General features: G+C 35.2%; 2 protein-coding genes and 1 long non-coding RNA gene across 6 annotated transcripts; all 3 read left to right on the top strand.

The window, feature by feature from the left end:
• Positions 22 to 2,538, top strand: LOC104732630. 4 transcript variants are annotated; one of them, XR_758924.2, is made up of 5 exons: positions 38 to 218; positions 396 to 453; positions 579 to 736; positions 803 to 1,256; positions 1,947 to 2,538. It is a non-coding gene; the product is annotated as an uncharacterized LOC104732630 (long non-coding RNA). The 4 variants fall into 4 exon arrangements; XR_002034518.1 differs by lacking the exon at positions 1,947 to 2,538 and having other exon boundaries at positions 22 to 215; positions 803 to 1,342; XR_758925.2 differs by lacking the exon at positions 1,947 to 2,538 and having other exon boundaries at positions 24 to 218; positions 669 to 736; positions 803 to 1,342.
• On the top strand, positions 5,049 to 9,668 carry LOC104732629 (probable LRR receptor-like serine/threonine-protein kinase At5g37450). The gene is made up of 19 exons (XM_019233819.1): positions 5,049 to 5,223; positions 5,311 to 5,458; positions 5,552 to 5,623; positions 5,709 to 5,780; positions 5,868 to 6,011; positions 6,094 to 6,165; positions 6,254 to 6,325; positions 6,414 to 6,488; positions 6,567 to 6,635; positions 6,723 to 6,791; positions 6,870 to 6,941; positions 7,033 to 7,116; positions 7,209 to 7,280; positions 7,370 to 7,899; positions 7,974 to 8,147; positions 8,229 to 8,512; positions 8,585 to 8,636; positions 8,718 to 8,965; positions 9,049 to 9,668. The coding sequence occupies exons 1-19, from the start codon at positions 5,127 to 5,129 to the stop codon at positions 9,526 to 9,528; spliced, it is 2,886 nt and encodes a 961-aa protein (XP_019089364.1). The 5' UTR covers positions 5,049 to 5,126; the 3' UTR covers positions 9,529 to 9,668.
• LOC104733855 lies at positions 12,052 to 13,897 on the top strand. Its single transcript, XM_010453394.2, has one exon. It carries the CDS (start codon positions 12,065 to 12,067, stop codon positions 13,895 to 13,897), a length of 1,833 nt encoding a protein of 610 aa, XP_010451696.2. The 5' UTR covers positions 12,052 to 12,064.

The following is a 14,200-nucleotide window of genomic DNA, read 5'->3' as shown; positions in this document are numbered from 1 at the left end:
TTGACTTTTTTTTGCTTGGTGATTTCATCACCGATTTATTATATTTGGCTTCTGTTTTTCTGGGTGGTGTGGGAGAGGAGATAACTGAGTTGCAAATTGAGATTCAATGTATGGAGAATAAGCAACCGTTAGCACCTAACTCATTCTCAAATCTTGGACCTTGCAGGAGGACTAGTGGCCCTATTAGACGAGCTAAAGGTGGTTGAACTCTTGAGGTGGTTAGTGGTTACTTTTTTGTTTCTAATTTCCTGTTCTTCGGTTTCATAATTTAATTGATGTGTAGAGCGACCTCATTCGATAATGTATCTTATATGCATATGGATTTACTGTTTACATGAATGAAATGATGAGGCTATTCTTATTGTGGCATGTAATTTGTTTCCATCGCTATTCAGGATGAGACACTTAGACGAGCTGTTGACAAGTTTAAGGGGAAGAGGTGGAAGAAAATAGGTAATTTTCTTTCCTTGATCAAAGTCATCAAAGTCAAAATATTAGTCTGTTTGGCGAGTGTTTCTATCTATTATTAGTCTCGTTGTTGACTTGTGATTGAATTTGTGTTCTCTTATTTGTTGCAGGTTTTCATAGGTTTCAATTTCAAGTCATGAGTTTGTTAATGGATTTATGTCTACCTTGATTGATTTTTTTCTTTGGTGGGTTTCTCTCAGATCAAGTGTCAGCTATTTTGGTTGAGTCTTGTATTGCTGGTTATGCCGGTGTAACTACAAGCTCCATGGTACGTGTTAGTGTATATTTGCCTTAGTGTCGTGTTAGACTCTTTAACTTTTGATGTGTTTATAAGGTTATTGGGGCAGTAGGTGGCTTAAAGAACTCAAGGCTCAACTCGGCTCAACTCTGTGTCACCAAAGTCACCGAAGGTACTCAAAACAAGCTCTCTAATAGCATATCACTTTGCTGTATCATTTTCTGTATATTTAGGCTATTAATACTTCTTCTTCATGAGTTTGTGTTGCTTAGTTGCAGGTTGAAGCTGATTACGTGATGAGCTTTAGGATATGATCTGTTTATGTATTTTCTAATCTTTGACTTGTTAAATCTCTTTGTTGGGAACTTGCATGAGTGAGGACCACAAGAAGACAGGTCGTGACTCTTGAGTAAGAATGGGTTATATTTAAGAAGCAAGTTGGAGTTCCTGAAGCTGGAGGACTTCAAGAAGGCGAAGGAGAAGGTTATATTTAAGAAGCAAGTTGGAGTTCTTGAAGCTTTTAACGTCTGTTCATGAACTTTTTTCGATGGTATGTAGTAAATATTGTATAATACTTGGTTTGATGACTTGTTGTAGTCTAAGATATGGTATGTAGGTTTTGGATAATTTATTTAATATTTTTTTTTTTAAATAAATTCATACTTTATTAAACTGAATTACAATGTAATTTTTGTGCTAGAATAAAATATATTATATCAACAATACATATCTATAGTTGACAAAACAATAGTACAAATATTTTGCTACTATTGATTATAATATGGCACATAAAAAACGTTACTAATAATTTTAATATAACAATAACATAGCGCTATTACAGAGACACAAACAATAGCATTGGAAAAAAACGCTATTGTATGTGTACCCTCTAAGATAGCTCCGGTAAAGACACCGTTTATGAAATCACTATTAAAACGATATAATAGCATTTTTCGTGTGCTAAGAATACACATATTTCTTGTAGTGATACTCCAAAATGCACGAGGTATGCGAAGATAATGCAAGAACTACCTAAATATGAAAAGTGTACAAAAGAGAGTAGAAATTCATGCAAAAAAATTAGTTATCCTAACTAGATGCGTGACAAAAACATACTTAGCAGAGACAAAATATAGACATATCACTCAGCTTCGCTTGTTTGCTCGAGTTAAAAGTGGGTGTTTATGAGACACATATTGATGTTTATGAGCAAAGATATTAACAACACTTTTTTCTTTAGGTGGTACCATCTCAGAATGGGAGGATCTTCGGTCTTGGGGGCAGAAACTACATCCGTGAGCGTGGAGAAAGCTCAACTGGTGCAGTGGAAAGGATCTCTCTTGAACGTCAGCTCGCATCTCTTCAAGAGCAACTGGCAGGTGTTGTGGAATTTATGAAGCAATATATGTCTGCAGGTGGCTCACACTCTTTCCCAACGGCTCAACCAACTAATGGTACAAGTGCATCAGTGACCAGCCCAAGTCAAGCCAACAACAGGGACCCTGAAGATGATGACATCCATTTCAGTCATCCAACTAATGTGCCGGATGACACTCATGAACCAGAAGACGATGACGGTGATGCATATCACGGTAGTGCCATCAACTGATGAACACTCAATAACAGCTTTCTTTAACCCCTGCTCGTTTGTTTTAATACTCTGAGCATAGTCTTTTGTTTAATATCTCTGCTCTGTACTGGGGTCTTTTGTTCTGCTTTCTATTTCGGTTTAAAACTCTGATCTACAGTCTTTTGTTCTAAACTCTGTTCTGTAATCTTTTGGTTCAAACTCTGCTGTATTTCCACTTTAAAACTCTGCTTCCTGTTTGATAGTTTTGTTTTCCATTTGGCGCAACATATTAAACCTTGCATCATAAGGCGACTAACGAGCCAAACTAACATTTCAAATAATTTATGAATCAAACCGATAGCTACAAGACGATTTTGTTGCAAGTTTGTTACAGATTTTTTTACAACACGTAGCTCCTTTAGTTACAGTTTATATTGTAATAAATTGAAACAAATTGTTACAGTCAGCCGTAGTTATATTGTTACATTGTTATCGTAGTTATGAGCAAATAGATGCAATACTTCAGCAAATAGAGAGAAAAAAAAAAGACAAAAAAACAAAAAAAGATTTTCCTTCATGCTCGTAGCTGGTTTTTATGCTCGTAGTTATGAGCATCTTTGCTGAAGTATTGCATTGGAGAAAATTGAGCCACCCTTGCATGAAGAAAAAACTATGTATCCTACTAGCTTAAATCTTAAAGAAAATAAATATGATAACGATATTTATATAATTATCTATTGAATCAAAAAAAATTAATGATAAACTAGGCAATATCCCGTGCTTAAAGCACGGATCAACATTTTTAAAAAAATTATAATAAAATAATAAAGTTAATGTTATATTTTAAAAAAAATTTGTTTGAGATAATATTTATTTTTAATTGTTCTGTAAATCTATATATGTTTTTTGAATACTAATAGAATATTATAGTATTTTATTTTTGACTTATATATATTACAGCTTTGTATTGTTTGTTTGTTGTATTTGCATCATTATTTTGTGAAATATGAAGTAGTAATTTTAATTTACAGTTATGAACAAATAAAATTTATTAATTTATCAGCTATATAAATTTAGTTTTACCAATCCGCCAATGTGAAAATTAAAACACACATTTTATTTTCATATATCGAGTAATATATCATTGTTTTTAAAAGTTCAAATCACAACATATGTAGAAAAAAATCTGCATTTTATTAATCATAAGTATTACATAAAATTCCAAACAATTTGTAAATAAAATAAAATAAATATGATGTGAGAATCATAATTTGATATTTTAACAAAATATTAATCTTGTCATTAAAACTAATTATATTGACTATTTGAATATAAAATCTTAGTTTTTGAAATTCTGATTTGTTTATATTTAAAAAAAATATTTTGTAATTTTCGTCCATAATTTATCAGAGAGAGAAAATATTGTTTTAAAACTAATAATTATTTAAAATCAATAGCATGACTATGTAAAATTAAAGAAAAAAAAAACTCTATTATATTAGCAGTTAATTTTTTCTTTTTTCAAGTACAAATTAGTTTTGATTTGAATAGATTTTTTTTTTATATTTGATCTGTCAGCTTTTTTATTTTTAATTAATTATATTTATTTAATTAATTGATTAATCTTATTTTAATTAAATTTTTCTAATGATAATTGAATGTAATTTTTTACACATTTTAAAGTTAGTTTCATATTTGTACTTCTCAATTAATATAGTAGGATATATTGAAAAGAAATTTAAAAAAAAAAACAATATTTCAGATAAAAGAGATGTAAGACGGCTCCTACCTGGCTACAAATTTCAGCCAGATTATTTCTATAAAGAGGTAACTTCTATGGACTACTACTACTGGTTCTTGTTTAATCCACTTGTTTATACTACAGTAATGCTTTATAAACATATGACTTGATGATTTACGAAATGATAACCTTGTCAGGGCAAGATCTATCCACTTGCAGCAAAAAATGGCATTAGGACAGAGTCAATGAATCCTTTTTAAAATATTAGATTGTTAATCACTAATACATCACTCAACAAGCTTATAAAAACACCTTTTGTCAAGTCCAATATCTGTTTGGTGTGTTCTTATTGGAGATTCTCTTGCTTCCCTTGATTAATCTCAATCTTCATAATTATCCACAAAATAATTATATCATACAAAACTTGTCAATACATACCAATTTTTCTGAATAAATCAACATAGTTCCGAGTTTTTCCTGATTTTTTTCTGAACAAGTCAAAATTGGTTCAGTTCTACATTCAAATGACCCCTAATTAGTAAAACTCTTGTCTTTCAAGAGAAGAAAATAAATTGTAGCCTGTGTGTCCCTATATATAAAGATGTGTGTTTGACATTTACTCCCCAGATAAGAAAGGCAAGTTGGTTATAACTTACAAGAATTAAACTAATGTTAATGGTTAGAGGTGGAATTGGTTGAGGTTATGTCCGTTGAATTGTCTCTGTTTTATAAGGTTTGAATTTTTCATAAAAAGAGAAGAAGTAAGCAGTAGTAACTTGCATGAACACAGAAGAAGTCAGCTATATTCTGATTCTATTCCTCCAATCCAAAGGGAGGAGGAGACTTGGAAAAAACCGTTAATTGTCTTTTAACCGCGTCCACCGCTCATTTATCACATTTTAATATGGCAAAAACACCACCAAGTAGGCGTTAGTGATAGTTCCATTTAGTTTTTTTAAAACTCGTTGTTGCTTGAACTTCCATATATAGTGCTCATTATTTGTGTTGTATTCTCATTCTCTAAGCTTATGACTTTTTCTCAGCATTTTCAAGGTCATCACTAGGCAAAACATATTTTGATCTGTTATTAGAACATATTAGAACAGAAGATGAAAGAGATGATGGGTGTAGTTGGATTCATTTTGGTGTTGTCTTCTTGTTGCTTGTCTTTGCTGGATGCCCAACAGATCACTCATCCGACTGATGGTACGGTCCTCTATATTTCTCTGAGAAGCGTCTATATGTGACAGTGATAAGTGATGCTAATGATGGTTTTTGTTGTTGTTGTTGCAGTTAGTGCTCTGCAGTATGTTCACCGGAAACTGAAGGACCCTATGAATCATCTTCAAGACTGGACAAAGACGGATCCATGCGCTTCTAATTGGACCGGTGTCATCTGCATCCCTGATCCTTCTGATGGCTTTCTTCATGTTAAAGAGTTGTACGTTTGGACTTGTAAACTATCTTCTATTGTTTTAAACTCCTAAACCAAACCTTAGGGATGTCATATAAATGGTTTGATCAAATGATGCAGGCGGTTGCTAAACATGAACCTCACCGGACAACTGGCACCTGAACTCGGCTTGCTATCAAATCTCACCATATTGTAAGTCCTGTGTTTTCGTCTGAGCTCTGGTTTTGCAATGAAACTATATATCAACATCTCTCTTTTATATATTTCTTGATCACAGGAACTTCATGTGGAACGATCTCACTGGTCAGGTTCCACCAGAACTAGGAAACTTGACTCATCTCATCTTCTTGTAAGTAGCCTTGATCATTTTTTCATCAACATGTCTCCTTCATTAACGCATCATTGGAAAAGCTTTTACGTTCTTCTCTTTTTGCAGGCTACTAAGTGGAAATCAACTGACAGGACCTTTGCCTCAAGAACTCGGTTCTCTTTCCAATCTCTTAATCCTTCAGATAGACTACAATGAAATTAGTGGAGAACTTCCAACATCCTTGGCAAATCTGAAAAAACTAAAGCATTTGTGAGAGATCTCCATCTCTCCTACTTATCTTCTCTCTTCTTCCTTCATACCCTTCTGACATCACTTTAACTTTCTTTGATAGTCACATGAACAACAACTCAATCACGGGTCAGATTCCGCCCGAGTACTCTTCCTTAACCGATGTTTTGCACTTGTAAGTTTCTAGGTTACATTATAATTTGTTTATCTTATAAAAGAAAATCGGATCATTAGGGCTTTGTTGTGTGGCTTGACTTGTACAGCTTGATGGACAATAACAAGCTAACTGGAAACCTTCCACCAGAGCTCTCTCAGATGCCAAGCTTGAGAATTCTGTAACAACCTTTTTTGTGTCTTTAACTTCTTATTGAAGATAACTAAATATTCTCCACATTCAGACTAAGTTTGCTTCTTCATTTACAGACAATTGGACGGTAACAACTTTGATGACACTGAGATACCCTCTTCTTACGGATCGATACCACATCTTGTCAAACTGTAAGAAACAGAACTTAGTAAAATACTTCTCTTTTTTCCTTGTGGCGTACTGATTTTGTTGGTCACAACATAACACAGGAGTCTCAGAAACTGCAAATTAAAAGGACCAATACCTGATTTGAGCCAATCACCGTTTCTCTATTACTTGTGAGTTACTTTAACAAGAAGAAACCATTATAGCAATCCATATTAAAATAGTCTCTGAGGCTGTATGTTTTACTGTTGATGCTTCAGAGATATTTCTTCCAATAAACTCACAGGAGAAATTCCCAAGAACAAGTTCTCTGCAAACATTACAACTATGTAAGTGACGAAGCCAAGAAAATGGAATGTTACAGTGTTGTTGACAAACTTGGAACTGAACTTGTTTATTGTATGCAGTAACCTGTACAACAATATGCTCAACGGATCCATCCCTTCAAATTTTTCAGGCCTTCCTCGGTTACAGAGACTGTAATAAGACCCTCTTTTGCTCTTCTCATTTCTTAGTTTGAAGGAAGAAAACAAAAACAAAGACAAGAGTTTTGTCTATAAAAAATTTCAGGCAAGTGCAGGACAACAACTTGAGCGGAGAGATTCCTGTGATATGGGTGAATAGGAGCTTCAACACGTTGGAGAAACTTACCTTGTAAGTCACGCATATTTACAAAACAGAGGAGTCCAATATTTTTCAAACAAGACTAGTAATGTTTTATTAATTTTGATTTGAACAACTTGTAGGGATTTGAGGAACAACAAGTTTTCAAATGTGTCAAGCGTTATTCTAAACCCTCCTTCGAATGTCACAGTCAAGTAAGATTATGTTTTAATAAAAGAACAAACTAAACAAATGATTAAAGATGTGGGTAGAGTAATGAGAGCACTCTGTTTTTGATGAGCAGGCTATATGGAAACCCAGTTTGTACAAATGTAAATGGAGGAAAGCTAGCTGATCTCTGCGGCATCTCAACGGTAGAAGTGGAATCTCCTGGAACTTCTTCGTCGGAGGACAAAACTAATGGAGGAGACTGCAAACGCCAGTCGTGTCCTTTAAGCGAAAACTACGATTACGTGGTTGGTGCTCCAGTTGCGTGCTTCTGCGCTGCACCACTCGGCATTGCACTTCGGCTTAGGAGTCCAAGTTTCTCTGACTTTAGACCTTACAGAGTCTCATACATTCTTGATGTGGCCTCCCCAAACAATCTCGGCATAAACCCTTATCAGATATCAATTGACTCATTCTCATGGCAATCCGGTCCAAGGCTAGCCATGAATATGAAGATTTATCCTGAGTACAGTGAATTAAACAGTAAATTCAACACTACTGAGGTTCAACGTATTGTGGACTTCTTTGCAACTTTTACTTTGGATACTGATGATTCTCTTGGCCCCTACGAGATTATCAATATCGACACTGGTGCTTACAAAGACGGTAATACACATATCTTATACTCGTCATTGTGAACAATAAAGCGTATGTATTTATTTTACTTTTGCATGTTGTAGTTACTATCAAATTCCCTAAACAATCGGGAACGAGCAAAGGTGGCAAAGTTGGAATCATTGTAGGAGCCATTGCTTTCTTCCTTGTATTGTCCTCTCTAGCTTTGATCTTCTTTATTAGAAGAAGCAAACAAAAGAGGAAAACTAAAGAGGTTGACATGGAACGAGAACATCACAGTAAGTGAAAACTAAGTCAGTCTCTCTGTTTTGAGTTTTTTTTTCTTTAACAAATGTCTAATGCCATCCTCCTTGACCTAGTTCCAAAATCTCCAATGAACATGGAGAGCGTGAAGGGTTACAATTTCGCGGAACTTGATTCAGCCACAAGCAGTTTCAGTGATCTTTCTCAGATTGGCAGAGGAGGCTATGGGAAGGTCTACAAAGGCCATTTACCAGGTGGACTAGTTGTAGCGGTCAAACGTGCAGAGCAAGGTTCTCTGCAAGGTCAACAAGAGTTCTTCACAGAGATCGAGTTGCTCTCCCGTCTACATCACCGAAACCTTGTTTCTTTGCTTGGCTACTGCGACCAGAAAAAAGAACAGGTGAGTCTCTTCTTAACATTTACAAATTTTTCAAGATTGTCTTTGTGTTGATTTGTTATGTCTAATATTCAGATGTTGGTATATGAGTACATGCCCAACGGCTCTCTTCAAGATGCACTATCTGGTAAGTTTCCTTCCTTGTCTTGTATATATATAAAAAGTGTTAATGGGATGATTTTTGATAGATGAATGTGTCAAAATACAGCGAGGTTCAGACAGCCACTGAGTTTTGGGCTGAGACTGGGAATAGCACTCGGGTCTGCTAGGGGGATTCTGTATCTGCACACAGAAGCTGACCCACCAATCATCCACCGAGACATCAAACCTAGCAACATTCTTTTAGACAGCAAGCTCAACCCTAAAGTTGCAGACTTTGGGATCTCAAAGCTCATTGCACTAGATGGTGGTGGAGTGCAAAGGGATCACGTAACTACCATTGTCAAAGGCACCCCTGTATGTTTTTTTTTGTTCCAAAATCCTCTGTTTTTAATCTCTTAAGGAAGGAGACTAATTCTTGAAACCTAATATATATACAGGGATATGTGGATCCAGAGTATTACTTGAGCCACAGGCTAACGGAGAAGAGTGACGTATACAGCCTCGGCATTGTCTTTCTTGAAATTCTAACGGGAATGCGTCCCATCTCACACGGAAGAAACATCGTCCGGGAGGTGAATGAAGCGTGCGAAGCTGGGATGATGATGTCAGTGATAGACGGGAGCATGGGGCAGTACTCGGAGGAATGTGTGAAGAGATTCATGGAACTAGCCATCAGATGTTGTCAGGACAACCCAGAAGCGCGTCCGACGATGCTGGAAATTGTGAGGGAGCTGGAGAACCTCTACGGGATGCTTCCAAAAGAAGATAAGCCATTTTCAAGCCCTTCAGTTCAATCCTCTGCTTCAGGAATGTCAGGCTTCGGTGCTGCTTCCACAAGAGGCAGTTATACTAACTTCTCTGACTTCACAGCTAACCAACTCGTCAGTGGCGTCATTCCCTCCATCGCACCGCGTTGATCATATTGTTAAATTAAATGTGTGCAGTTTCTTTTGGATTTGCTTCCATACATAAAGTTCAAAGACAAATCTCAGTAGTGAAGTTTTTTTTATTTTACTGTAGTTTACATAAATAAGTCATCATACAAACAAGCATTATACAAGCGAGACTGGTATACAGCATCATGATTTGAGGATACCTCCTCCATCTATTAGGCTTTTATTAGCAGGCCATATGCAGGTTTCCAAATGTGGCCATATAATCAGGTTGTGCTAAGAGAACATTTCAACCTCTGGCTTTCAAATCTTCAAGAACACTGTAGAACTTTTGGTCTTTGAAGGGTTTTGAGATTACCATCAAACTACCCCTAGTGTACACCCTTGCCTTGCATATCATGTCCACTAACATGGTAGTAACTTTTTCATAACTATCGCCTAAAAAATAATATCAACGGCCGAGAGTATACGTCACAGACTTTTTGTTTTTTTTTTAGTAAAGAAGACGTTGAAAGCCCAAATCGGATCTTAAAAGCATAAACTAAATCTAAATCGTATGTACTACTAATTATTAAAAAAAATTATAAATTTTCATTTGAAATAAAAAAATTTGAACGTATATTCAAATCCACAAATGGTTGAATTAGAAAGTTTGTTGGAAGTGCCGATAACCTAGCAAAAAAATGCTCTAGTACGGTATAGTTCTTTTTCCCATGTAAGCTCTTTGATTTCGGAATAGATGTATAGTAAGATCAATTTTGTAGAGGTGAGAAAACGAGGTGGAAATTTTCGAAAGCATAATAATGTTGTCCAGACATCGTGGTTATAAAATACAGGGAAATTGATTTAAAAGGACATTTTTTCTAAATTATAGAATACAGAAAAACTCAATTATACCCTTAATAACTCAATTAAACTCTTAATTGTAGAAAAAACCAAAATTTCATTTTTCTGTATTTCTTCTTTTTTGTATATTTCCTAAATTTAATCAAAAAAATACTTCTTTTTTTTAATCCATTCCTCATTTCTTTTTACAAAATCTCGACATTACTCGCCTACCAAAAATAAAAAATCTTGACATTACTTTCTCTCTCTCAGGAGATATCGACACCCTTTTGTAACCCACCGGCTAGAATCGACGACTCCGGTAGCTTCTCCCACCGGTGAGAATCGACGACTCCGGTAGCTTCTCTCACAAGCGTAGGAAAATGTTGAAAAACTTTTAACAAAATCGATTAAAAATGTTTAATGTTTTCAGAACACGTTTTCTAAAGATGTTAGAACGTAATCTTAAGAATATATATGATTAGCATAATTTAGGGATTACGTAAATATTTTGTTTCCTTAAATTTCGGATTCAGTTTCTAAATTATGGAGAACATAGAGTAAAGTGTAGAATTAGTGTTCTAATTTTCGCAGGACACATGATAAAATGTAGATTTCATATTCTGACTTCAGTAGAATATGTATAAAGTGAAGAAAACAAATTCTAAAATTTGTAGAATATAGAGTTATGTGTAGAATATATATTCTAATTTCTGTAGAACACATACAAAATCCGACTTCTAAAAGTTTTAGAAAATATATTTATTCTAAAGTTTTCAGAACAAGTAGAGTGCGAAGAAATTGTAATATACATTATTTAGAACATGTATAGTATGTAGAATTTATAATCTAATATCTTCAGAATATATACAATTAGTAGAAAATGTATTCTAAATATTGCAGAATAATTTTTTTTCAATGTTAAAACACCAAATTTTCATCAAAAACACCTTATGGCAACTTCTTTCTTATTTCTAGAATTTGTTTTTAGGTGACTGAAATTTTAAAATTGCTTAAAAGTTAGTTTCATTTTTTAAAGGATAATTTAGGCATAATGACAAATTTAACGTAGAAGACATAATGGGACAAACTGAAGAAAAAATGTCCTTTTAAATCAAATTCCCCAAATATGATTATATGACCCTTAATGCTTTGACAACTTCTTTTTTACACAGATCAAATGCCAAGAGTCTAAAACATCGGACTTGATGAGAGAGTTAGTCTCATAAAGTTCAACGACGCTAATATCGTCATATTTGCAGCTCTTTTTTAATAATTTGACAAAGACGAAAGAAGAAAAACAATAAATTTACAATGTCAAGATCTTGTTGATGAACCAATCATGATATCAGATAGTTGCTTTTGTTACAAGTTTCTCACTGGTTTGGGTAAAATGATGTATCTTTTTTTCAGAGTTGTAAGGCCAAACCACTTGACGCAATGCACATATACATACTATACCAATTTGATACTTTTCCAAATACAAGTAAGGTTTGATTTTACGTCGAGTATGATTTGGATATTTTTGGAGTTAATTAAAATCAAACCGAATGATTTCACCTAAACTCCGGTAAAGTCCGGTTTATATTAAGTTTCGGATCAAATAAAATAAGCGCACACAGTTACAATTACAAAGTCTTCTTCAACCTAGTTAAACCCAATTTTTTCTGGGAAGAAAACAAAAAAATCAGAATCCGTTTCCCGAGAAAGTGCAATGAGGGAATCTTCGAATCCTATGGAAGGGAGGAGAACTATTCTTGCGAGGACTATCCTTGCGACTCCAAGCAACGAGGCCTTAGCGGCGATCGTCGAACAACTCTATAACAAGCCTCAAGAATCCAACGAATACAAATCAGCTCGAGCTCTGTACGACTTCTGCGTCTCTGTTTTCCCAAACTGCTTAACCCTAAAGCTTCTCAAGATCTATAGGTTCTACCCCAATGACGTCGTCAGACTCCGATCCATCGATCTTCTTTCTGAAACTGTGAAAGCTCATCGGTTCGAACTCTCTCTCGTCTCTCTCCATGAGATCAAACCTCTTCTAATTTCTTGCTTGACAATTCAAAATCCTAAAAGATCTGACGCAGAGATTGTAAGAGTCATCATTTCTTTGGTAGCTGATAAAGTTGAGGTGTGGGAAGAGATGAGTGACTGTATATTACACATACTTTCTCATCAAGATCCGATTTGGGCTTTTAACGTCTTCATCAAGTTACCATCATCACTCTACGGTGGATTCGTTCACCGTTTTTTACAGAGGTTTCTTGATAAAGTCTACAAGGTTTTGCTTCATCCTGTTGAAGATGGAGTTGAAGAATGGGTTTTGGCTTTGAAATCTGCTGTTAAAATGGGGATTCAGCTTATGCATTCTGAAATGAGATTTGATCTGACAAGAGATATACTTCACATTGTTTTGAAATCTGCTTATGAGGTTGTGTTGAGTGGGATGGAAGAAGAGTTTCTTCAAAGAGGGCTTCAATCTCTAAAGAAGTTCTTGGCGAAAGATGCCAGCAAGTTTAAATGGAATAGTGATCAATGCAGGTTTGTGGCAGAGTTTGCTTTCAGGATCTCAGAGACTGGAACAGATACTAAGGAATTTGCCAAGAAGATATATCAGATGGTCACAAAACTTGACAACTTTGTGTACAGTCCAGCTTTCAAACTCAGTCCATCTCGTGTTGGAGTAGATTCTGATTGTGAAGTAGTGTACAACCATTTGGAGGCTTTATCTGCAGTGGAAGTCATGAGACTGATCGCATTGACTGAGATTGATAACAGGTCGAGAGAGATAGCTTGCATAAGACTCTACGAGTTGCTTTGTGATCACAATTCCGGGACAGAGGAAATAAGCGTTTCAGATATCAGAGAGCTCCAGCCGTTGCTCATTTCTTGCCTTGCAGAAGTAAGAATTCCCGAGAGCACGTTCAAGATTCTCAGCCAGGTTGTGTTCCATGTTTTATATGAGTTGTCTACTTACCAAAACGACAACTGGTTCGGTATATGGGACTACATTGCTACAGAATGCAAAAGGTTGTTCAGGCAGACGGTTTATATCTTCCAGTGTTTAACAATGAGGATCGATGATAAAGAGTTTGTGATTCATGCTATTAATAGTCTTCTTCCAGAGATTCACAGTAACCTGAACACACCAAGAGAGTTGTTGTTGGAAGATAACAATTGCTGGGTCTTGGCGTTTACAGGTGCCTTCTGTGCAGCAATTCACTTGATAGAGGTGTCAAGTCACGCTGAACACTTGAAGGTGATTGCATATAAGATGATTGATGCAGTGAAAGAGCTTGTGGAAAGAGGAATGGAAGTTGATCTTGTGAGGAGAGCTTTCATAGATATGGAAAGAATTGTGGAGAGACAGTTTGACTGTTACACTAGTAATGACTATAGATTCGTTAAGGGTTTGGTTTGGAGGCTCTATGCAATCAAAGGCATGAGTGAGGAAAGTAAAGCTGTGTTGTGGAGGATTAATGTGATTCTGGAGAAAGTGCAGGAAGTGAAAGTGCTCCCAAAGAGTGACCTTGATTGGTTGAACCAACCTGAGACTTTAGAAAATTGAGTTTTTTTTTTTCTTTTTCTTTCTTGTATAGTTTGTATTGGAGAATAAAGTTGTGTACCTAGCTAAATCTCAAATCACTTCACTCAAAGCTTTACTCCTAATCTCAAAAATTCTTACGATATTAAAAGTATTTCTACCTTCTTTTTTTGTATAAGTGCAAAGATGTATGTTAATTCAGATTCTGTAGACGTGGTTGATTCTTAATTAACAATCTAATATAATGTCAATGTGATATTATAAAATTCTAAGAGAGAGGAGGTGTTCGTTCAAATGTACAATATAATTCACATAATTATCTAAAAC

This window comes from Camelina sativa, chromosome 12 (genome assembly GCF_000633955.1).
Source record: "Camelina sativa cultivar DH55 chromosome 12, Cs, whole genome shotgun sequence".
NCBI classification, from domain to species: Eukaryota; Viridiplantae; Streptophyta; class Magnoliopsida; order Brassicales; family Brassicaceae; genus Camelina; species Camelina sativa.
The sequence above is the reverse complement of the archived record's forward strand: the minus strand, read 5'-3'. Positions and strand labels throughout refer to the sequence as shown.

What these genes read in the sequence shown, in the direction of transcription:
- LOC104732629 (XM_019233819.1), top strand. Translation starts at nt 5,127, where the DNA reads ATGAAAGAGATGATGGGTGTAGTTGGATTCATTTTGGTGTTGTCTTCT. An exon ending in ATACCACATCTTGTCAAACT is followed by an intron (nt 6,489 to 6,566) that starts GTAAGAAACAGA and finishes AACATAACACAG; the next exon opens with GAGTCTCAGAAACTGCAAAT. An exon ending in CCATTGTCAAAGGCACCCCT is followed by an intron (nt 8,966 to 9,048) that starts GTATGTTTTTTT and finishes ATATATATACAG; the next exon opens with GGATATGTGGATCCAGAGTA.
- LOC104733855 (XM_010453394.2), top strand. Translation starts at nt 12,065, where the DNA reads ATGGAAGGGAGGAGAACTATTCTTGCGAGGACTATCCTTGCGACTCCA.